The sequence below is a fragment of the Diorhabda carinulata genome, chromosome 7, assembly GCF_026250575.1.
Source record: "Diorhabda carinulata isolate Delta chromosome 7, icDioCari1.1, whole genome shotgun sequence".
Classification (NCBI taxonomy): Eukaryota; Metazoa; Arthropoda; class Insecta; order Coleoptera; family Chrysomelidae; genus Diorhabda; species Diorhabda carinulata.
In genome coordinates, this window is record NC_079466.1 from 21,743,475 (window position 1) to 21,766,901 (window position 23,427).

A 23,427-nucleotide genomic window follows, 5' to 3' on the forward strand; every position below is an offset into this window, starting at 1 on the left:
GTATGTCACCATTTTTTGAAGAATGTTCTTTACCTGGAGTTTTGTACTCCATTCTTATAGAAACAAATCAAATGGAAATAGGTCTGTGCTGCGAGGAGGCCATGGAATATCTCCTCTGTACGAGATCAACTAGTTTGGGAAGCTCAGCCAGAGACTCATTTCGTGGAGCCACGCTTCTCCAGCTTCGTGGCCGTCCTGTTTGTTTTTTAATAGTCTTGTTGGTAACTTCGAAGATTTTAACCTTAGATTTAATCAAACCTCAACTTGTACTAAATTTCTATGAAGCAAAAAATTATAGCTGGCCATATAGATACCTCACAAGCTTAACTCAACTTACCTTTATCATAAGCAGCTATCAATAGTTCATATTCCTTATTATGTCCTTCCAAGTTCTGTTTAATTTCAATATTCCCGGAATCTCTTTGCACTTTAAATAATTCTCCATGCCCTTTGATCAGTTCGTATCTAACTTCTCCGTTTTCCGCGCTATCCAAATCGATGGCATGAACCTTCGTTATCGTACTTCCTTTTTCGTCGTCGACAGATACTACCGCGTAATATGGTAAGTTAACGAACATGGGGCAATTATCATTTATATCTAAAACAGTGACGTTAACAATGACGTGCGCCACTCTAGGACGTTCTCTTGGCGGCATTTCGCTTTTCGCTTCTACTATAAGTTCGTAATTATCTTTTTTTTCTCTATCGAATTCCAAACCGGTAGTTCTAATAACTCCCGAAGTTTGACCGATGGTAAACAAATCCGTAGGATTTAATATACGAAATTCCACGTGTTCGTTTAGAGAAGTTCCTAGAACGTTGACGACGCTAACGTGATGTATTTTCGTAGAATTTTCTATAACGGTACCATCATAAACGGATTTTTGGAAAACTAAACCGGAATTATCGCTTGCGTCTACTCTAACATAAACTTTAGCCACGTTAGAGAATTTCCCGTCCGATACTCTTACGTGGAGTCTGTGGGAAGATTTTAAATTATCGGGATCAGCCAAAGTAATTAGACCAGTTTTCGGATCCACGTTGAATATTCCTAATTTATTCCCTTCGATAATGTCGTATCTCAAAGTGCCCGTTTCAGGACCGTCCGGATCAGTAGCGTTCACTTGTACGACTGCTACGTTTTTATATAACGGTAACAGTAAAGTAACGTTGTAAATAGGGCTCTGGAAAATAGGCGGAGAATCATTAACGTCTATTATTTTTATATCGACTCTTGCCGTTGTATCGGATGATAACTTTGGAGTTCCCATGTCGGATACTTGTACGTGGAACGTGAAACTACCGTAAGTTTCGTGATCTAGCAATTTGATGACTCTTATAGCGCCGGTGTTGCCGTCGATTTCGAAGTATCTTCTTGGTAAATTTTCTATGATGGTGTATTCCAATAAGGAATTACCTTCGGAATCGGCGTCGTAAGCTTTGATAACCAGGGGATCGCTTTTATTTGTTAAAATTAATGATTGAATCGGTGCGGATTCGCTTATTATTCCGTAATAATTGGATTGTAGAAATTCTGGTATGTTATCGTTTTTGTCCAGAATATGAATAATTATACTGCAAGTCGCTGAAATTGATGCCTGAAAATGAGAAAGAAATTCATCACTAAAAAATATAATTTTTACATGTAATTTAAATTCATTTGATTATTTTTACCCTAGAGAATCTTCATTTTCTACTTTTTCTACTCTAACTTTTTTTGCAATTCAACATATTATCCTCTTAATTGGATATATTTATTACAGCGAACCTGCAACGTCTCTAGACCTTTCAAAAAAAATGTTTCTTCTTTGTTCTGCAAACCAGACCTCCACAGCATTTATTACCTCTTCGTTGGAAGAAAATTTACGACCTTTTAAACGTTTTTTCAGTTGAGGAAAGAGATAATAGTCGGACGGAGCCAAATCTGGTAAATAAGGGGGGTGTCCTAGCAATTCAAACCCTAAATCACGAATTTTTTGCATGGCAACATGAGATTTGTGTGCAGAAGCGTTGTCCTCCAAAAACAAAACACCTTTGGATAGCTTTCCGCGTCTTTTCTCTTTAATTTTTTCCCGTAGAGTGATCAGTAATGTCGAATAGTTATCTACAGTTATTGTTCTAACCTTATTCAAAAAATCAATCATGATTACTCCAAGGCAATCCCAAAAAACTGAAGCAAGACCTTTTTCAGTAGATTTTTGGACACGAAACATCTTAAGAATCAGAGTGTCGCCATTCTATCGATTGTTGCTTTGTTTCTGGATCGTAGAAATGTACCCAAGTCTGTTCCATAGTAAAAATTCGGTTTTATTTGATAAAGATGAGAAGAAATCCATTATCTATTTTCATTATAAAATATTGGAAAAAATTTCTCAGTTTCGATTAAACTGAGTAATAATATACAAAACTGGACAAGACACTGTATGTTCGACAGAAGCGACAGCACGACTGAATCTGAAGACAATGAGAGAGAGAGAGAGAGAGAGAGAGAGAGAGAGAGAGAGAGAAAGATGAAAATATGGAAAGTCAAGAAAGTGCCAGTGCGAACCTCAGTGTGAACTCAAAAATAAAAACAAACATTGAAATTGGCTTCGGTACTGGCCCTTTCGCTAGAATTATAGGACAGCAGATAAACGCTTGGCCTTTTTCAATAGATATTCTATTATCCGAATTTTAGCTAAAGTACCAGGAGAATAGACAAACGCTTGATTATTTTTCGACGAATAATCTATTGTCCAGCATTTAGCTAATACTCCGGGAGAATAGGCATGCGTGGCGCGCCATCAGCCAACTGCCTATTATCCTGGGATATTAACTAAAATCCCAACTTGTCTATTGATCTACGATATATTTATACTTACCATATTAGTGGCTATCACAGATAAATTATAATACTTCACAGCCTCATAGTCCAAGTACTTGTTAGTGGTTATGACGCCGGTACTAGGACTAATCAAAAAGGCATTATCGGTGTTTCCAGATAACATTTCGAATTGTAAAGAAGACGTACTCCTGACATCGAGGTGTGCTACATAACTACCCAGCGGTTGATCCTCATATATTTCAGCTGCTAGTTCTTTTCCGACGAATTTAGGCGGCGCGTTGTCGGCCATCGTTACCATTATGTGCGCCGGTACCGTCGACGACAGAGGCGGTTGCCCGTGATCGGTGGCTTTGATATGCAGCGTGTATTCTTTAACCGTCGTAAGATCTAGTTCTCTAGCTATAGTAATGGTGCCCAAGTCAGCGTCAATACTAAATACGTTACCGACGTTACCGGAAATAATCGAGTAGGATATTCGTGCGTTTTCGCCTTTATCGTGATCGACAGCGTAAGCGCGCAATACCGCGCTACCCACTGCTGACGATTCAAACACTTTCCCGACCAAAATTTTATCAGCAAACGTAGGCGTATGATCGTTGTGATCGTGTACAATTATATGAACTCTAGCGTAGTTTTTCTTGGCCGGTATTCCGCTATCTTTCACCATAACTGTTAATATATGTTCGTTTAGAGATTCCCTGTCCAAACTGGCCGCTAAAGATATGATCCCGGTCATTTGGTTTAGCATAAAGGTTCGTAAAGATATCATATTTTCGGCGGAATGGAAACTGTATATCAAATTTTCGTTAGCGTCTTTATCAGTGGCTTGTAATTTAAGTACTTCCGTGTATAACGGAACTGCTTCCGATATTTCTACTTTGTAAACGCGTTCCGAAAATATTGGTCTGTTATCGTTTATGTCAAGTATGGTTATGTTCAATTGGACATAAACGGTGTGGACTGAATCTGTAACGCTGATGTTCAGGACGTAATCGTGTTGGGTTTCGTAATCTAACCGTTGAGCTATTAGAATATTTCCGATGTCCCTACCAATGAAGAAATCATTTCTTTCGTTTCCATCTGAAATACAAATAAAATTTCGTTAGAAAAATATAACTGATAATTTGCAAAAATGGAAAGAGCCCAAAGCTTTATAATTTACATAAAATACCTAGTTGTCTATCATAAAACTTAACTTCTTCACGAGGGCTGCGCCAAAAGGAAGGTTACCAATCAGCTACAGCTTCGAGGGACGGCTAAATTCGATAACAGTGTCGTGCGCAGTAGTTCCCCTACTCTAGGAACCATCCGTTAGCGATTCGTTACGCTTGGCAGCCGTCAGAGATGGTGGTGTTAATCGCCGCTTCCTCCAGGTGCAAGGTTCACTTTCCCCATGCAAGTCACCGTCCATGGAGATTCATCGACAACTGACTAAGGTTTATGGTGAAAAGTGCATGCCCATTTTGCACGTTCGCAACTGGTGCAGGGTTTTTGTTGACGATTGCACGGAAGTTCACGATGACGACAGTCTGTTTCGGATGTGATTGTCCACAAGATCGGAAAATAACGCTCCGTTAAAATTGTTGAACATCTTCATGAAGCTTCTCGCGAGGCAATTGAAAGAACTTTAACAGAAACGTTGGGTTATTGCGAGTTGAGGGCTCGTTGAGTACCCCAAATGTTGACTGATAGATACAAGGAGCAGCGTCTTGATTGTGGTCGTGAGTTTCTTCAACAATACGAGAGCTAGGAGACAAGGAGAAGTTGTTGGACTTTATCGTCACAGGAGATAAATCGCCCATAAAGCAAAAGCAAAAACAAGACGGCTTGTTAGTGGCGTCACTCTGGTTGACATCCACCAAAGAAATTCAAATAAAATCTATCGGCAGGAAAGATCGCAAGGGGTACTCCAATCGATTTCGTGCAACTTAGAACGACTTAAACTCAGATAGATATTGTGAATCACTGACCGAAGCAATCTAGACATGACAACTGATGGAAGGAGTAATGCTTCTTCACGATAACTCCTCGTCAAATATAGGAGCTTTTGAAGAAATTTGACTGTATTGTTAGACACTATCTCGCGCAACTGGGATTTAACTTCCAGCGATTATCATTTGTTTCCCACGCTAAAGGAACACTTAGTTTGAAAACGCTTCGAGAGCGATGGTGAAGTCTAGAGGTCGCACGCTTCCTTAACAGATTAGCGGGAAACTTTTGTGAATTAGGAATATAAAAAATGGAGCGCCATCTTCAAAAGTGTGTCGAAAAAAAAAAAATGGAAACCATGTAGTGTAAGTACAGTGTCAGCTTTTCAACGCTTTATAAATTAATAACAATAAACACTGTTTCCTTTTTGTATATAAGATGGAAAGTTTATTTTGGTAAAAATTCACTTCTCAGATGAAGTTTTTGAAATACTAACCTACGATGTCATACCACAATGTGTCATTATCTGGATCCATGGCCGATATTGAAGCAACTAACAATCCTATTTCATCACCTTCAGTTAATTTAACTGGAGCAGGTTGTTTGACGACTGGGGCATGTAGGGAGGTGGCTAAAATTGGTATAGTTCGAACCAATACTTTGCAGACGCTGTGCTTTGGTGGTTCCCCCATGTCGCTTACTTTCACCTGCAACCAAAAAATAATTAATAAACAATAAATTTTGAAAAAAAAAACATATTTGTATGATTTTAATTTCATTTTTCAAATAAAGTTTTAGTTATGATGTTTTTTTACTGAAATGATTCAGCAATCGTAGAGTGGAAAAACGCTCAGTTTATTTTAATTTGGTCATTTTTTGTCAAGTCATTGGTCTGAGCTAATAAGCCGACGACGTTGGAAGAGCTCAAAGTCAACATTGAACGCGAAATAGCAGCCGTTTCGGCCGAAATTTGTGGCCGAGTCATGGAAAATTGGGTCCAACGAATCAACCGCTGCAACCGTGCTCGCGGTGGCCATATGACCGAAGTCGAGTTCCATTCATAAATGTTTTGAATGTACTTCAACCCGATAATAAAGTTTTTGAAATATCTCAAATGGTTTTCATTTTATTTTGAAAAAAGTTGTCAAGACTTTATTGGACCTTATTAATTTGAATTTCAAAACTTACGTTAGTGGAAAAGCAAAGGTCTATTTATTGGGAAAAAAGAATTAAAATTGAAACAAAAAATATATTGTCCCACAAGATTTTCGTAACACAGGCGAGACCTTTATTTTTAAAATGGAAATACCCATCCAACGATGAAAACTATTTATTTAGCCCTAACACGTACCACTTTTCAATAGCTCAATTATCCCTGTTTACATTCCCGAAAATTTGGGAGCAGTCAGTGATGAGCTGGGTGAAAGGTTCCACCAAGATATTAGAACAATGGAAATTCGGTATCAAGGACGATGGGATTCGACCATGATGGGTGATTACTGTTGGTTTTTAAAAAGAGAAAGTGCAACCCCTCATAAAAGGAAAATGTAAAGCTAATTGATATTTAAAGTGATTATTTTTAAAGTTTTTGTTATTAATAGATGTGAAGGATGTTTATTAGATGTAAACTATAAATATTGTCAATATATACCATTTAAAACACGTGAAATTCTTTTTTTAATCAATATTAATTAATATTTTACCAATGAATATGGTTCTATAGTTAAATTTAACTTAAAAACCTTTAGTGTTACAATTATTTTTTTCATATTTGCGTATTTGTATAGGTCCATTTGAACACAATATGCTATTCACAGGGCCAGATTAAGATTTATAAGGCCCGGGGCTAAAATAATGACGGAGCCCCCTTAAGGAATTCGGAAACCCGGAAAAATTCACAAAATAGTATCAATACTTTAGATTTGTGGCATCAACACATTAAAAAATACAGAATGATTTCCAAATGATGGGGTCCTCTTGGACCTGGGGTCCGGGGCTATAGCCCCCCCAATCCCCTAGCTTAATCCGGCCCTGGCTATTCATTCTTGTGTTAATACAAAATTTTTTTTCTGTTGACTGGTGATATTTACGCATTAATACGAATTTGGAAATATTTTTGGGTTTGGGATTGGAAATCGACTAAAGATTTTCCTGATAAATTCCTAATGCAGCTACTGAATTTATTACATTGTACAATTCATAATTAAAAATTAGTTGATGAATTTTATAGGTTTGGCTCTTCAATATTGTTAATTATAAAATTAACAAAGCTAGAGGCACTAATTTAAAAACCATAACAATGAATGGGACATTGAAAATAATTCGCTTTGGCAATATAAAGTATCATTGTTCGATAATGACAACCATATTATTTTTATATTTATTGAATAAAACAACTGCAGTATTAGCGTTTTATTAAATTCAACATATATCTGATATAAATATATCTAGTTAAATAACAACAGTTTATAACTTCTGAATGGATATAAAATAATTATTTTTAAGTTCATAAAAACAATCAGTGCCATAAATACATGGCAAATGCCAATAAGTTTATCTTTATAGTCCAGTTTGAATTGTTTCATCTGATGTGTATAAATTGTTATGGTTCATCGGCGTGCTGGAAAAATATCTAGTTTAAACAATTTTCATGAAAAAATATTTAATTGCGCCAAAATAATTTTCAAGTCGAACTAAAAGGATACAAAGATATAAATTCAAAAGAACAGATCAACGTATATCTTGGACGTACCTGGACAATTTAGAAGAAGAATTAGAAGATCCAAAATAATAGAGTCGCTGGTTCACTTAGGAGAATTTAAGATTAAGAAAAAAAAATGGAAGAAATCATATTAGACTCGATATTTGTTCCCATTCAAACGAGTTCCCATTGTACTATGACATCACAATTGAAGAAAATAATGACCATGAACCTTTTCTCAAGTATTCTTATGTGAATGCTCTTTTGGACTCCCTGATTGTTGAGGATCATCGATGCTTCTACAGTCATGTTTAAATTCCGCGTAACAGTCAATAATCATGATAACAAGTCTCATAATATCCCTACTCATCTCACTTTTGTGAACCTTATTGTTTTAGCCAACAAATTTTCCTTTCTTCATGATTGTTCCACAATCCATGTTTTTATGTACATTCTTCAGAGTATTGGCTTTTCCATGTAACCAATTTCTTTTCTCTTATTTTGTTAATTATCCACGCTTCATTTGAAGTCAGTATTTGGCCGGTATTTCAAAAAATTTAATCAGGGAGAGAGTCGGATCTAGCTGTGGTTGCAGATGCGGTTGTACTAAAAAAAGCGGCAGGAAATTTTTGTAAAGGAAGTAATATTTGGATATTTGGAATCTTTCATTGTTATTGGATGAGATTTGTTGTGTTTAGAGACATAATGAGCACATTCCATTATTCCTTTAACCATCTTTATAATATTAATTGCATTATTTCAACAGAAAGTTTTTTTCTAAATTGAGTAGTGCGCTTTGACTGCAGTTGAACCGCTGCTATCACATAATAAAGAGTGGTACCTATGATTTTCAATCGAAATATGAATTCCAGATACTTTTCGTTTCTGCTATCCAGTAAAATAAAAATGACTTACATTCAATTCATATTCCTCGCCAGCCAGAAGAGTTTTTTGCGCATAAACTATTCCAGTGCTGTTATCAATTTTGAATTTCGTCCGTCCTTTTCCCGATTTAATGTGGTAATTCAATTGAGCATTTTGTCCTATATCCCGGTCAAAAGCCAAGACCTGTAAATAGAAAAAAAAAACAGGGTCAGTTCGTTTCATAAAACACATAAATACAGGGATGGCGTTCAAGCAGAATGTTATTTTCATTAAAATGCATGCATATACACTGTATTCCAATAAAAACGTGATCTGGGGGTCACGTTTCTCAGATTTCATAACCAAAATTGCAACTCACTGAAGGTCCACGTCAACACCGTCATTATGAAAGGTAAATTTTGTATGTATAAAAAACTACAATTATTTTACTGAAATAATTTTGACGACTTCGCTGACCTTAATAAATTTTACCTCCTCTTTTAAAATATTAAGTTTTGTTACCGATAAAAATGGTCTTTGCACGAAGTGACGATAAAATCTGTTATTTCGAATCATATCTTCTTATGTCTGATCCAGAATCTCGTGAGGCGCCTCCTATAGGCTCTCGAAACAAGTCTTGGCGAGTGGAGGTGACAGGACATCCACACTCTCGATTCATTCTATTTTCACGTCGTTTCGTCGTTTAACTCGATCCCGAATAACCAACACGGAACGAAGAGAGTGAAGGCGAGAGAACACGGACGCACCATCCACCTCCCTCGTGTATCAGGCATTGCAAAAAATCACTAATCTTCATGGCAGAACAAAACGTCAATTTATTTCTTGGACTCCTTAAGCTGCAGTTAAGAAACATCTCAATTCTAGTCCTATTCTTGTAAGTCCAGATTTAAACTGATGCTACTAGAACTGGTCTTGATGCAATTGCAATCTTATGGAGAACGAGGAGATTTTGAGCACCAACGCAATGAATATAACTGAAAGAAAGTATAGTATAACTGAATTATAACGTTTACCGAATGATTCTTCTCGTTGAAAAGTTCCGAGACTACTTTTAAAGCACCCATTTTACTGTTGAAGCAGATCATTCATATTTGCAAAATCCACCATGGCAGTCAGACATGTTATCCCCTTATCTTTCTGAAATCCCGTTCACTATCGTAAATACTTTGAAATTAGATGCTTGATATACTCGACAAGGTCTCACACCATTACCATTATACCTCACAATTAGTAATTAACGAAATAGGAAAATTACAAATGAGACAAAAAAATTTCATACTAGAAGTAATTAAAAGAGAAGGGAAAGTCTAAAATGGCAATAGATTGATCAAAAGGAAAAATAGGATGAAACAGAACGGGAGCCAGAAGTGGAAGAGGACACGGAGTCTCAATCTGATGCATAAATAATTATCAGGATAATACAAGTAAAGGAACAGGCAAACTTATTCAATTTATTTACAAAATTCGAGGCATTTGATAGTCAGCTAAAGTGAAATTACTCCTAATCAGATGATGTATATCAAGGATCAAACGTAATAAGCTCAATATCAAATCTCAAAAGTATGTATTTCTTTGAACATAAAACTTTCCACGTGGAAACAACTATAGTGCTTACTTTAATCGAATATTGTGGCTTAAGTGGGCTTTTTTGATAATATAGAATATTGAGAACCAAAAATAGATTCATGTTTTAAATTGGATGAAGTTTCGAGGTTTTTGAGAATCAAAAGAAGTAAATCGAGTTTCCTGATTCACCCATAACCATTAACAAAGACAAGGATTGACATGAAGACATACATTGAAATTAGAATCTTTTTGGAATTCGTGCTTTCTTACAATGTACAACTTACAACCAAAAAAGAAGAAAGTTGTAAAGATAAACTTTTTTTTTGCAACAATTAAACTTATTTTCGAACTGATTGGGATTGCATGTTATCACAATGAACGTTAAAAATAATTTAAAATTGGTGAAAGCTACCCTGTTTTTAATTAATTCAATAGAAGCTTTACGTCGAGTTAACAACAGAGGATGCCATGCATATGATGTACTAATTTTGAAGTATAATGCAGTTTTTGATCATTCAAATGAGTTCGGTTTTGAATTTTATACATTCGAATAAATTCATTCTTTTATCTTAGAAAGGTATATTCAAACGAGAAATTGAATAAAGATTCAAAGTTTGTAAGTAGATAAACTGAAATTTCTTTGTTATTAATATTGATCGAAAACAAGGCTACCAAGGATTTAAAAATAAATCCATAAATCGTTATAATTGCAATCTTCATTTTGTCCATTGAATGATCATACAAAAAGAAAGTCTTAACATTCGAAGTATAGTCCATGGTTTTCCCAACGTTTAGCAAGCTCTTTGAGACCTTGGTAAAGCCCTTAATTGGGCTACGACGGTTTCCAAAATATTGCTACTTTGCAGTTTCAACACCTCCTTTGGATTAAATTTTTTTCTCTCGCAAGAATTTCGCCATTAATAATAATCTGTGCAAGATCCGGACTAACACATAGTTCTTCGATCTTATAACCTCTTAAATTCTCATCAGGTGTCCACTATATACCTCGAATTGATACCTCGACTATCTAGAATGATTTCGAAGTACACTAAGCCCTCATAATTCTACCAGACACTGATAAAATGGAATCCTTAGGTCTTTGTGCCCGTTGTGTAACAATAAATTGCATCTCAATATAATTCTAGTCTAGCTTGCAAATGATTCTTAAGCGATATATAAAACAACATCCACTACATTCAACTTTCTAGATATAACCTAAACTTTTTAAACATACAAAAGAAAAATAATGCAACTACAAAGAATTTTTTAAGGGCACGTTGTTACAGAACGGAGAAAAAGTTGGGTTTTAAGACGTACTAGGTAAGCTTTTTTCTCATTATTCTATAGACTGAAAAGGAGAAGTGAAGAAGCCAGAAGCCAGAAGAAACAAGATGCGAAGACCATAGATTAATTAGTTTGATGAAACATACTCTGAATTCCTATAAAATGCGAAAGCGTTATTGGTTCGTCCCCATTCGGATTTAGAACGGGTCTCCGTAAAAGAGTGGCGCTAGTTGCAAACCCAACGACCAGAGAAAAGATGTAGTTATGTATTGCATAGATTGCGAAATGGCTTTTGACGGAATTCAACACCATAAACTAGTTTAAATACTGACGCAACTGGACATAAACTAGAACGATATGAGCTGCATTGAAAACGTGTAATGGAACCAATCAGTGGCAGAGTTGACAACGAACTACTCCTCTTTAACCTTTATTAGGAAAATTTCGAGGGACCCTCGAGGGTCAATAATTAGGTATCAAAGTAAATAGGCACATGAATCAACTATTTACGATATGCCGATGATACAGTTCTGATAGCAGATAACATGACCGATTGGACAGTTGAAGAAGTTTAACTATCTGGGAACTTGTTTATGTGAAAGCTGGTCATCATCATCAGAGATAGAGATCAATTGATAGGTAGCAAAAGTAATGAAATTTAAAAATGTGTTTACGAACTCTGACTTTGACCTCAACCTCCGAATAATATTAACAAAATGCTACGTATGGTCCTTGCAATTGTACGGTATGGAAGGCTGAACACTGGAAGTTATCACCATCAACAAGATTGGAAACATTTGACATGAAGAAATTATGAGGTGAATAGGAAATGGATGTGGAGAGGTACCATTTGCATCAACTCTTGAAAGAAGGAAAGATAGAGGAAAGAAGGGGATTGGCAGAAAGAGGATGTCGCGGGTCCATAATAATAAAAATTGGACAGTGATAAGAACTACTGGAAAATTAATTCGTACCACCAGAATCGGGATAAAATGGTCAGTAGTGATCACAAACAACCATTAATGGGTATTAGAAGAAGAAGAATTTGCTGATAGAAGGAGTCGTGTCATAAAAACTAAAGGAGTCTTCCATAATGACGGAAGAAAGTTACTTTCGGCTACTGTTATGATTTTATCAACTAGTGAAGTGAAGGTACTATTTCGTCTGTTATACCAGGGGGTAAGAAAGGTTTCTACGTTAAGGTTGTGAACCGATTCTATATTCAGAATCATGTATCTTGCTTTAATCTCTTTTACCAGATAATTGGGCAGGGTTGTTCTATATTCGATTATAGGGCGGATGTATGTTTTCTAAGTATGAAATCGAGCCAATTATCTTGATTAGACTGCATTTTATCCTCACCCTGTCCAGATTGACGAACATTTCGGCCGTTTCATTGAGAATCTTCGCAAAGTATGAGGCGGTAATCTTAAACTGTCTATTTCTGAATGGGATTTCAAGTACTCGTAGATTTGATTTTTTTATGGGATAAGATACTGAGTGCGATATCTTTCGCCTATAGTGAATAATTTCTAGGAGATGTCGCAGCTCTATGATGTATAGAAGACTAGTATGGAACTCTGTGGAACTCCAGCGATCTTACCATTCGATACGACTGATAATTTCATTGGTACGTTGAAATATTTATCATTTTTATTGTTAAATACGAAAACGGTTGGGTAATAATCTAATTGCGTTCTAACAAGTTTGTTCGTAAAGTGAAAGTATTCAGTTTCCCTTCGCAAAACATTGCTAGAATTATTGGATTTTCGACATTAAGCGGTAAGCACGAAAACAAATAAATTTATTAGAGGACATAAGTAAAAGGTGAGTTCATGTATTCATAAATCAATTAGATTAATAGATTCTGTAATATTGTCGTAACCTGTTGCTTTGAAACAGTGAAATAATCAGTGTGGTCCGACAAAATATAACTCTATTCCAATATTCCATAATCTTACTATTAGTTTAATGAAAGAGGAATCAAAAGTAATTACAACTGTACAAATTTATTATCGTTATAATACTAGAATACAAATGTTCATTGGATTTTGGTTCTTATCAGTTTTTGTCCGGCATAGATCGAAATATATTTTGAAAGTACACCACTACCTTTAAGAGGTAATATCAATAGATTTGATACTTGTTAACCTTCGACAACTGCAAGAGATGTTCTGATTGGAAAAACTTGGACCAAAATTACTTGCTTTTGTGATGCGATTAGAACTCCAGAAGGCAATGCACATTACTAGATTCAATCAGTTTCGTTTCATAAGAATTATTTTGTACTGTATCTTCCGATTTTTGAAAAACATTCATCCGCTATATTCATCTGATCCAGTAGTAAAAATTGTCGAAAAATTTGGAAGAAAATTACTTGTAGGACTTGATTAAAAGTGCAATGGATAAACTGTGCTAGATACGTTTGAATGATAATAAACAGTAAGTAAATAAAATTAAATGTTTGAAACAAAAAGCGACCGTAAAGGAGTGTGCCACCCTCTGATTCGGTCTCCCGATTTGCCGCTTTCTAGATCAGGCGCTGGTTTGCTCCCATTCGTTCTGAATATATTATTCTTCAACGGCATTATGTTTTCCTTTTCTCGTTTAGACATTCCATTAGTAGATTATGTTCGAGTAGTTGTTATCTACCAAATCTATAAAACACATATAAAGAGAAAAGTTTTTCTTTATTTCTCTACCCTTCTGGTTCTCAACACCGGCTTCCACTTTTCTTGTTTACGGAGTTCTGATGGAAATTACACAAAAACCGAGGCAACAATCTCGTTCCTCATTTACAAAAACTGCTCAGAGAATGAAATGAATTTTTTCTCCCAAATTAATCGTTTCTTTGTTTGTTGGTTCAAATTTTAACGAATTCTAAGTATTTTATGTACAATTATAAATGCAGGTCTGATAAAAATGTAAACATACGGAAGATAATAATCTTTTCCACCCATTAATACGCTTCACATTATAGTTGTCCATGTGCGAAACTGGGCAACTCCCAAGTTAATTCCACAAACATTGAATGCCCGTCCTTGTGATTTATTTATAGTCATCGCAAAGGACGAACGACAAAAAATTTTAGTTGTTTGAGATCGCATGGCTCGGAAGCATCGTTATACAAGGTGTATCAAAAAAAGGTGATTCTGTCTCTAGATAAGATAGAAAATTTAAAACTATTTTACACATTTTTTACGATTTTGCCGCAACTACTGGTAACATTGTATTGAAATTCAATACGAATATGTTTTAGAAGCAGATGCATCCAATGAATTTATTTTTATGTCTGACTCTCATAGAGGGCGATAGCTACACGGTTCGTACCAAGTACTATTCAACATAACCTAAACATCATTTGATTTTACACAAAAAATGTACTCTTGATAAAATTCGATACTGTATACCGTTTTCGGAATATTTTGATTTGAAAATTATGAAGTAATAACCGATGCCAGTATGAAGTAATGGTGAATATATTAATTGAACTAAAAATCACAAGATGAAAATTTAAATAAGAAGGTTAATAACATAAAACAGATTTCAATTTGAGTACGTTTCAAAATGTCTATCATTTTTCTAAAGAATCCATTAATTTAAACGGTTGGGAGTCAGCTATGAGTTCATTGAAGTGACGTTGGATTCTGTCTTTCATTTTTTGAAGCGAATTTACCTCGATAACATAAACTATGTAATCTTCTTCTTCTTCTTCCTGCTGTGTATAGGCATCATTGCCTGTTTTTCTTCACGTCATTGTCTCTGCTCAGTCACCTGGGAGGTTGTCACTCCATCTTTTCCTAGGTCTTCCAATGCTTCTTTGTCCTGCTGGTGATTTGTCCCTTGATATTTTCACAATTCGTTCTTCCGTCATGCGGGCAATGTGCTCATTCCATTTTATCTATCCCGTATGTTCGTCTTATGTTTTCACTCCTTTCTCTATCCATTAGTGTTCTTCCCGCTATTCTTCGAACTATTTTCATTTCTGTAGTCTCCAATATCCGTTTCGTTTTAGAGGTCTCAGGTCGGGTCTCTGCTGGATAGGATAATATAGGTCTGATTGCGGTCTTGTAAATGCGGGCTTTTGCTTCAGTTCGAATGTATTTATTTCGCCAGATTGTGTCATTTAGGTATGCTGCTGCTCTTGAGGCTCTTGTAGCTTGGTTTCTTACTTCCGTCTCCACGTCTCCGTGTCCAGATATTTCGATTCCCAGATATTTAAATTTCATTTCCTGGTGTATTATTTTGTTATCCACCACAAGCTTACACTATGTAATCCAAGGGATTAAAATCGCATGACCGAGTAGGCCAATGAATCACCTTTTTTTGGAATACCCTGTATGCAGAATCAAGGCTTTTTTTTGGTATTTTCACACGACGACCTAATTCATCAACTTTTTTTGATTTGTTGATATTCACCATGTTTCAATAGTAAATTGTCGAATTATTATTTCAGCTTATTCGTAAACTCTGTGGGATATAAATTCACTACGTAATTATAGTCGGTAACTATATATAGTTTATTTACAAATGAAAGAAAGTACAATTTTCATTATTTATAAGGTCAAATTTATAAAAATACCAATTTATTATTAGAAAGAATCAAAATTGATACTTCTGTTATAATAGGGGATATCGATCAATTGAATTTGTACAAAAATGGCAGATACGCCTAATTGCAATCGAACCGCGACATTTACCGTTAAATTTACATGACGAAACTCTGTACCATCAATTTCAATGGTAAAACATAAGATGCTAAACGTTCTTGAGGTTCAGTTGAGGTCAAACAATAAAAAAATTCACGTTATTGTATTGACTTATTTGAATTGGAAATGGGAGAGATTCTGGAAGCCTAAGACATCTTACAAGGCTTAATGGTTTCAATTTTGAATGATAACTTAAGAATGAAAAAGCTTTCCGTCTTGTTTGCTCACAATAGCCATCACGTCGCTAGTAACAATGGCTATTGCTCAACACGAAGAGCGTTGAATTTACTGAGGATTATTTGAATAAAAAGTAGTAACACATTAAATAAATGTATTTCTTTATGTGAAAAGTTAATAGAAACATACGAGGTCTGGTCTGGCTATTAAATAACGAGAATTGTTACAAAAAGTGTTTTATTATAAAAATTATTCTACATTCGAATGCTCCCCTTCAATATACTCCCCCTTCTCTCCCTACACACCTTTCCATACGTTCTTTCCATTGATCGAAGCAGTGCTGGAAGTCTTTTTCGGTGAGGGCCTTTACAAGCTCTTTTTTTTTACCACTTCCATCGACTTAAAAAAGGTCTTTTTCTAGCCTTTCTAGCTTTTGGTCAGGAATCAGATTTTTTGGCACCAACTTCGCATAGACTTTTGTCATGTGTGATTCCTCGTGTGAATTTTTCATCGGCAATCGTCCGGAAGCTCTGTCGACGATCTGCACGCACAATTTGGTTGTTTTTGGTTACTGTTTCCGGAGTTGAAACAGTCACAAGGCGACCTGTTCGCTGGTCATCTTCAGTGCTCTCTCGGCCCTCACTAAAGCGCTTACACCACTCAAAAACACGCGCACTGGATAGAGAATTGTTCCCATAGGACTCTTGCAACAATTTATAGTACTCAGTCGGAGTTTTTTTCAATTTAACGAGAAATTTGAGATTGATACGTTGCTCCTGTTTTTCGTCAAACATGGTGAGAAAAAAACACGTTTGTTTCAAACCGCTACTGCACAAATAGTGACGGAAACATGTTTTGGGACGTGCATAGACAAGATATCTAGATACCCAACGCACTTCTCGTTTTTTACACCCTCTAGAGCGCGCAGTCTCGTTATTTAATAGTCCGTAGTGAAAAATTGATAAATCTCAAATCGTGAAAGAGGGCTCCGACCAAATTAATTCATATTTCTTGATTAAAGAATTATTTAGAACTGGAGTATAAAGAAACGAAAGTTTGTTAGAATTTGGAAATCGGTTGCAGTTCCTTAGAAGGAGTATTGTTCAAAGGATCAGTTCAAAGTTGGAATTTCTGGAACCGTTAGTGATATTAATAGGGGAAAGTACCCGAATATCGGATAGCTTTTGCTTAATTATGCCTCTTAGAAAGTTTTATGTTTTATTACACTAAAAGAGTGTAATGATATACTTTCTTATGTTGTTTACAAGATCTGAAACTTACAGAACGATTAAAAAAGAGATTCCTAATGTCGAATGATAAGCGCCCCTACTTTTTCTATCAATTTCATGAATTTATAAACACTGTCTTTTCCTCACTTAATTTATTTAAATACTTCACACTACACTTAACTAACTTATAATAATTAACTAATTAATTATTTATTTAAATTCACCGGTTACTTTTCTATATGGGTCCTTTCATTATGAATTTTAAACTAACTGCGCTAAACAAACTCGTTTATATACCCAAAAAGATATTCTGAAAAATCTAGATAATAAACAAACAAAACAAATAAATAAAGATCTTCCGAGAAATTAGTTCTGAGAAAAATAACATAAACAACTCGTCACTATAAAAAAGCGTCAGAGGCGCCGCGAATTCGCCAAATTTGAGAATTCCATTATAATCGGACAGGACCTGTTTCACGGCCCATGTCGTGAATGAATTCCGTTCACACTACCACTATCCAAACACTCACAATTACGCTGTTCCAGGGTAAGGTTCTGGTATGTGGACGATATTTTCTCTATATTTGATACGAAAAAGGCAAATGTAGATGATTTCTTTTCAGAATTCAATTCAAAAAGTCAATCTATTAGGTTTACTTGATAAATAAGAAATAACGGACAGTTACCATTTTGAGAAAAGTTAGTAAATGAGAATTTGATGTATTCAGAAAAAAAAAGACAAATTGCAGGTACATCTCGGTTGAATACTTGTGGGATAAAATGTCAGATTAATAGAGTGGTATTTGTGAAATTAACTGTAATTGTGACAAGAAGTATGTTGGGCAAACTAGGAAGTCGGTTAATGTCCGGTTTAAGGAGCACATAACAACTATAAATTGTTGGATGCATTTGAAAGCCTTGAGATTGTTGAATGTGAGAATAGTTTAAATAGGGATTTTTCCTCCACAGCCCACTCTATAGTTTACTAACTGACCCGGCAAACTTCGAACCGCCCTATTTACTGAGTTGCCAAAAGACAAAATTGATAATAGCTTATGTTTTAGGACCATATATTTAAATAAAATCGAAATAAAATAATAAGATATATTGCATGTAATGTACAATATTTTTGGTTTTTTCTTATGGAGAAAAACTTGAGCTCGTCCATGCGAAAAACATGGCAAGGTTTATTCCACAAGTTTCTAGTGTTGGGCGTTGTGAATTATTAATTATCATTGCAAATGCGAAAAGAAAAGCCAGATGACTGTAGTGGTATTATTGGAAAAAACAAATCTTCGCCTTTGAATTTTTTTTGATCACAGTGGCTTCAATTACATTATTAATGTTTTTTTCAACAGCAAGTCTTGTTCTGTTGCACAGTGTTGGTTGAATTGGATTGCGTAACATCATCAGCGAGCCAACTTCAAATTGTGTGGTGGTAATACAGTCAAATCCATCCATTAATTATCCATCAATTTCACTCTGAATTTTTACATTTTATAATCAATCAATCAAATAACTTTTTTTTTTAAAAGTTTATGTGACCAAAATCTGAATAAATTTTAATTAATTGATCGATTTTTACATTTTTCCTTCCGTTTTGTATACAAACCTTGCCGCGGCAGTAACGAACACAAAAAAAAGAATTATCCAATTTGTAGCATTCTTTCTGAAGTTATGCACGTACATATATCACGCAGTTAAGGAATGAATATGAAATTTTTTACAAAGTAATTTTTCATTCTCAATCGTTATTCGTGAGGAATATTTAGTATAAATCGTTAGGTCAAGTCAATAGGTTATGGCCCACAAGAGAATACCTCCCCCAGACGGTAACTCTGTACTACATAAGCAAGTGTCGAATTATACATCGCGAAGAACCACTCGGATTAAATATTTTCCTGCCGATAAAGAGTTTACTCGAGGCAGAGAAAACACACATTACAATCAGAACAGAAGTTCTCATGGAATCCCCCATAGAACTTAGAAGGAAAGAAAGAGACTACGCGCGAAACCGCAAAGCAAAACACGATGAGTACCTGTCGGAATGACAGTGAAATGTCCAGTGTGGGAACGATTTTGGTTTACTTTCAATCTATAAAGACGACGTGTCGGTCAGTGCGAGTGTTGGTGCAGTTGTAGAGGAGAAAACGAATCTCCTGGTTCAGGAATATCCGGAAAAGCTCAGGCATATACAACATCGAACAATTGTTTAGAGTGACTGAAAACAGGAATCAGCTTACCATTGCCAACTTGAGGGGGACCCGACAAGACACAATAAGAACAAGTTAATGACATTGAAGTACTTCGTCAAATAATAAAATAAATTGAGGTTAGGTTGTTTGTTTATAACTTGATTGATAAAGGCGTAATGTAGAAATGCGCGTTTCACGAAGTAGATAAACGTTGGACTAATAGCGGAATATGTCTCTAACATTCATAAAACTATAAACTTTAACTGATTTTTCATTGAAATATCTGATTTTATAACTTTGAAAACTGTTTAAGTCATTCATTTATCGACTAATAAATTTATTTTTTACCTTTAAGTGCGTGCATTACATGAAATCAGCATTCTAAATTAGCGCGGAAATTTATTTGATGGATACTAATTAAGCTGATTTTGCTTATATTTGAAACAGATGGTAATAATTATACAATAAACAACAATGAAGACTCCTCTACTATTTGTTATCTCGTTTGCAGTTAAATATATGTCTAATTATAACCTAGCGCGAGATTTTCACTTAACTGCTTTGCAGAGATTCTGGAATAATTTATGAATGTTGTACAGTGGAATATGAGCTGAGAGAATGTTTTTAATGAAAAATTCGAATAATTTGTCGTTTCATATCAAGATACAACTACGCACTCACAATAAAAATACTTTTTTTCAATATAACATTGATTTTGTAGCAATAATTTACTTCGCATAAAACCCAACCACGTTAAGGGTACTTTTAGTTTTAGAAACAGTTGGTAATAGTCGAGTATTAAATCTGGAGAATATGATGATTGCTCAATTAATGTCTAGGATGCTCGAGCTAAAGCGGTTGTTACCTCAGAGCCCAGTTAATGGGCGCGTTATCCTGATGCAAGGAAAAACCTTTACAAAATTTTTCCTGTATCATTCTTTCATTCTCCTATCGTATAATAACTACTCGAATTAATAAATTTGAATTGAGGTTAAGTCTCCTGAACGTAAGCATATAAATATATCACAATACGTTGATCCACTCGATCCATTTTGATATTGAAATATAATTTGAAGTGATGATAAAATAATTTCGTTCATAAATACGTAAATAGAAGAGCAAAGGAATCAGTTTTGAATTCAATTAAATTAATAATCTTTGATATCCTCCTCTACGATCTTCCTTTCAAAATTCTGCGAAAATAAAATGATAACCTAAATCTTCTTCGGGTGTACATTAAGGATAAGAGTCCTGTCAATATTCGTAGATTTTTTTTATTTAGGTTATAAATGAAGAAATATCAGTATAGAAAAAGTTGGATGGAAGGTATTTCAAAAGAAATTTTTTATTGGAGACCTATCAATTAAGGACGATTATGATGTTGTACAACAGGTAGGAATATAAAAATACAGTCTGGAATTTGTTGTTTGTTGAAAGTATTTGTATACAATAATTCCATCTGAATAAATAATAATATTTTCAGTTCTTTTTTCTATATTCTCTAATTCTATAAAGCAATCTTCAAAAAAATAATGGAAGAAGAAGAAGAAGATGTGTGGAAGTTTAGAAGCACTATGTGTATGCATGCAGCATTCTTTATTAAGAAGTAGACTAAGTTGCATAAGGAAAAGAAGATAAAAAGCATATTATAAAAACGTTGGAAGAAGATGAAGATGAATAAAACTGAATATATAAATGTATTGGAGCACATGCTGTAAATTTGGTTTTGGAAGAGGAATCCATTAATAGCCGCCTAACTTTTAGCATAGACGAAAGACCGGGATGATACGTGTTTAAGAGACATAAAGACAAAAATAGCCACAAGCCACGAAACAAACTCTGATTAAATAAAACAAAAAAAGAATCTTCCAAAACAATGTAAACAACAATAAGAGCTGTAGAAATATGACAAAAATGTTCAATAAAAAGGAAACCAGAGAACAGAGCACTGGTGTGGTGAAAGTCTCCAAGAAGAAGACGTAGAGGACAACCAACTCTAAGATGGAAAACATACATTGCGTAGGCAGTTAGAAACCTGAGAATAGGAGACTGGAGTGCAAGGAAGATATAGAGGAAAGAGCAACGAATTAATGAGGGAAAATGCCGGAGAATTAGAAGGAGTATAGTAATTAAAACATCGTTTGTTATCTTATGAATGGTGCTCACTTTGAACGTTATTCATATTGAAACATCTGGTATAAAGAAGAGGTTATAATGTTCATAAATGAAGTATGTGAGAAACTGGAACCATAAGGTATTTGTGACTAGGCTAAAATAAGAAGAGGTTAGAGCAGGATACAATGTTCAAAAATTAAGGATGTGAGAAGAATTGCTTAAAACTTAGAGCGTTGAGGTGAAGAAGACGGTACAATGGAAAAGAAGTAATACAAAAAAATATCGAAGAATTGTTTCAAAAGTTTAGTTTAGAATGGGACAAAGTAGAATCATTTTATTTATTTTTAAATTTTTCATGCTTCAATATGACTTCGTTCAATCAACTATGTGCCAGAAATTATTCATCAATGGTTTTTTATCCAGCAAAACATGGCAGCAAATCAGTTTAATATTAGCTAGTTTTTCGATATAACTTTCAGTATACCAAAATATTGTGGTCGGAAAAACGGTTTTGCTCTCTGGACAGTTTATTCATCGGATTGTTTCGACTATATATTTATTCCTGGGGTATAATGGTGAACCAAAGTTCCATCTACATATTCACTTGGATTACGTTGGAAGATATCCAATTATTAATCTGAATTTTTAACGCGAGCGAGTTTTTGATCGGCATCTAACAATCGCTGCACGCATCTTGCAGGTAGCTTCCTGCAAGATGCAAAAATATGCAAACCACTTACAAATCAGTCCATTGGATGGAAGATAATATTCAACTGATTTTTTCCTGATTTTTTAACTAGAAGTCGATATTTTTTGTCGTCCATCTCAACAAACATAAAAGTTTGAACAGTTTTCTTGATTTTAACATTAAAATAGATCTATCAGATTGTAAAATTTTGGTAGTACACACTGTTTTCCAGATAGGATGAACAATTTTTTATTTTAAAAAATTCAAAAACAACCTACTTTACAATAAAGTATTTTTATGTGGCACAAAGTTATTGAGATAAGCTGTTTATAATCGATATTTAGATCTCTATACCAAACATTGCAATTATGGGTCAATTATGTTTTTTAATTTTCTTTATGTTTTTCTCACGAATGAAACAACTAATTTTGAATCAAAAGTCGAAATTTGCCACACTTTAGAAAAAGATAACGAAGCAAGGCGATTGCCGTTCTGTTTGTCTTTAGGTGAACTAATTCTAGAAACCAGAAATTTTTATAAATTGCTATTTATTTTGACGACAGTACTTTTACCACAAATAACGGTTCGACTCAAAACTATCAATAAACATGAAGGCAGTTTTTCAAAAAAGTGAATGTTTGGTTTGCCGTGCCATACCCGCTATTAATCCTCAGACTTTTCTTTATTGAAGATTCATTAGCATACTTGCATACTTACAAATTCTGTAAAGATTTATTGATGAACTTTCTTTAAATATTCGCCTTTTTTTTCAACATTATTTGATTACTTAATAACAGAATAATAGGCGCAGTTAGTTTGATCAATTGAAAGAGAACAAGCGTTTCGATAATTCCGAAAACGTAGGAAGCTAGGATATACGATGGAGATAAGTAAAGCCTAACATTCAATCTAAAGTTTTCAATTTTTTTTTAGTACCAGGATACTACTATTAAGTCAAAGGTGAATTTTTTATAATAATATAAACTGAAAATGGACAGGATGGACATGTAAATTGATCGCCAAGGTAATCCCTTTATCTGCTTTTCGAAAAGGGTAGCTACTAAGGACATGTAAAGTTGTACGGAACAATAGACTAATGGTTATTCGGTACATATACCTCAAATT

General features: G+C 34.7%; 1 protein-coding gene across 3 annotated transcripts in view; it reads right to left on the minus strand.

Moving 5' to 3' along the window:
• Window positions 1-23,427, minus strand: part of LOC130896809 (fat-like cadherin-related tumor suppressor homolog) — a 418,340-nt gene that overhangs the window by 40,649 nt on the left and 354,264 nt on the right. For all 3 annotated transcript variants that reach the window (XM_057805125.1, XM_057805128.1, XM_057805127.1), the window contains exons 8-11: window positions 8,370-8,522; window positions 5,250-5,460; window positions 2,862-3,904; window positions 338-1,598 (exon numbers count right to left, since the gene is read on the minus strand). In XM_057805125.1, coding sequence (XP_057661108.1) covers window positions 338-1,598; window positions 2,862-3,904; window positions 5,250-5,460; window positions 8,370-8,522 — 2,668 coding nt within the window. The remainder of the gene's footprint in view (window positions 1-337; window positions 1,599-2,861; window positions 3,905-5,249; window positions 5,461-8,369; window positions 8,523-23,427) is intronic.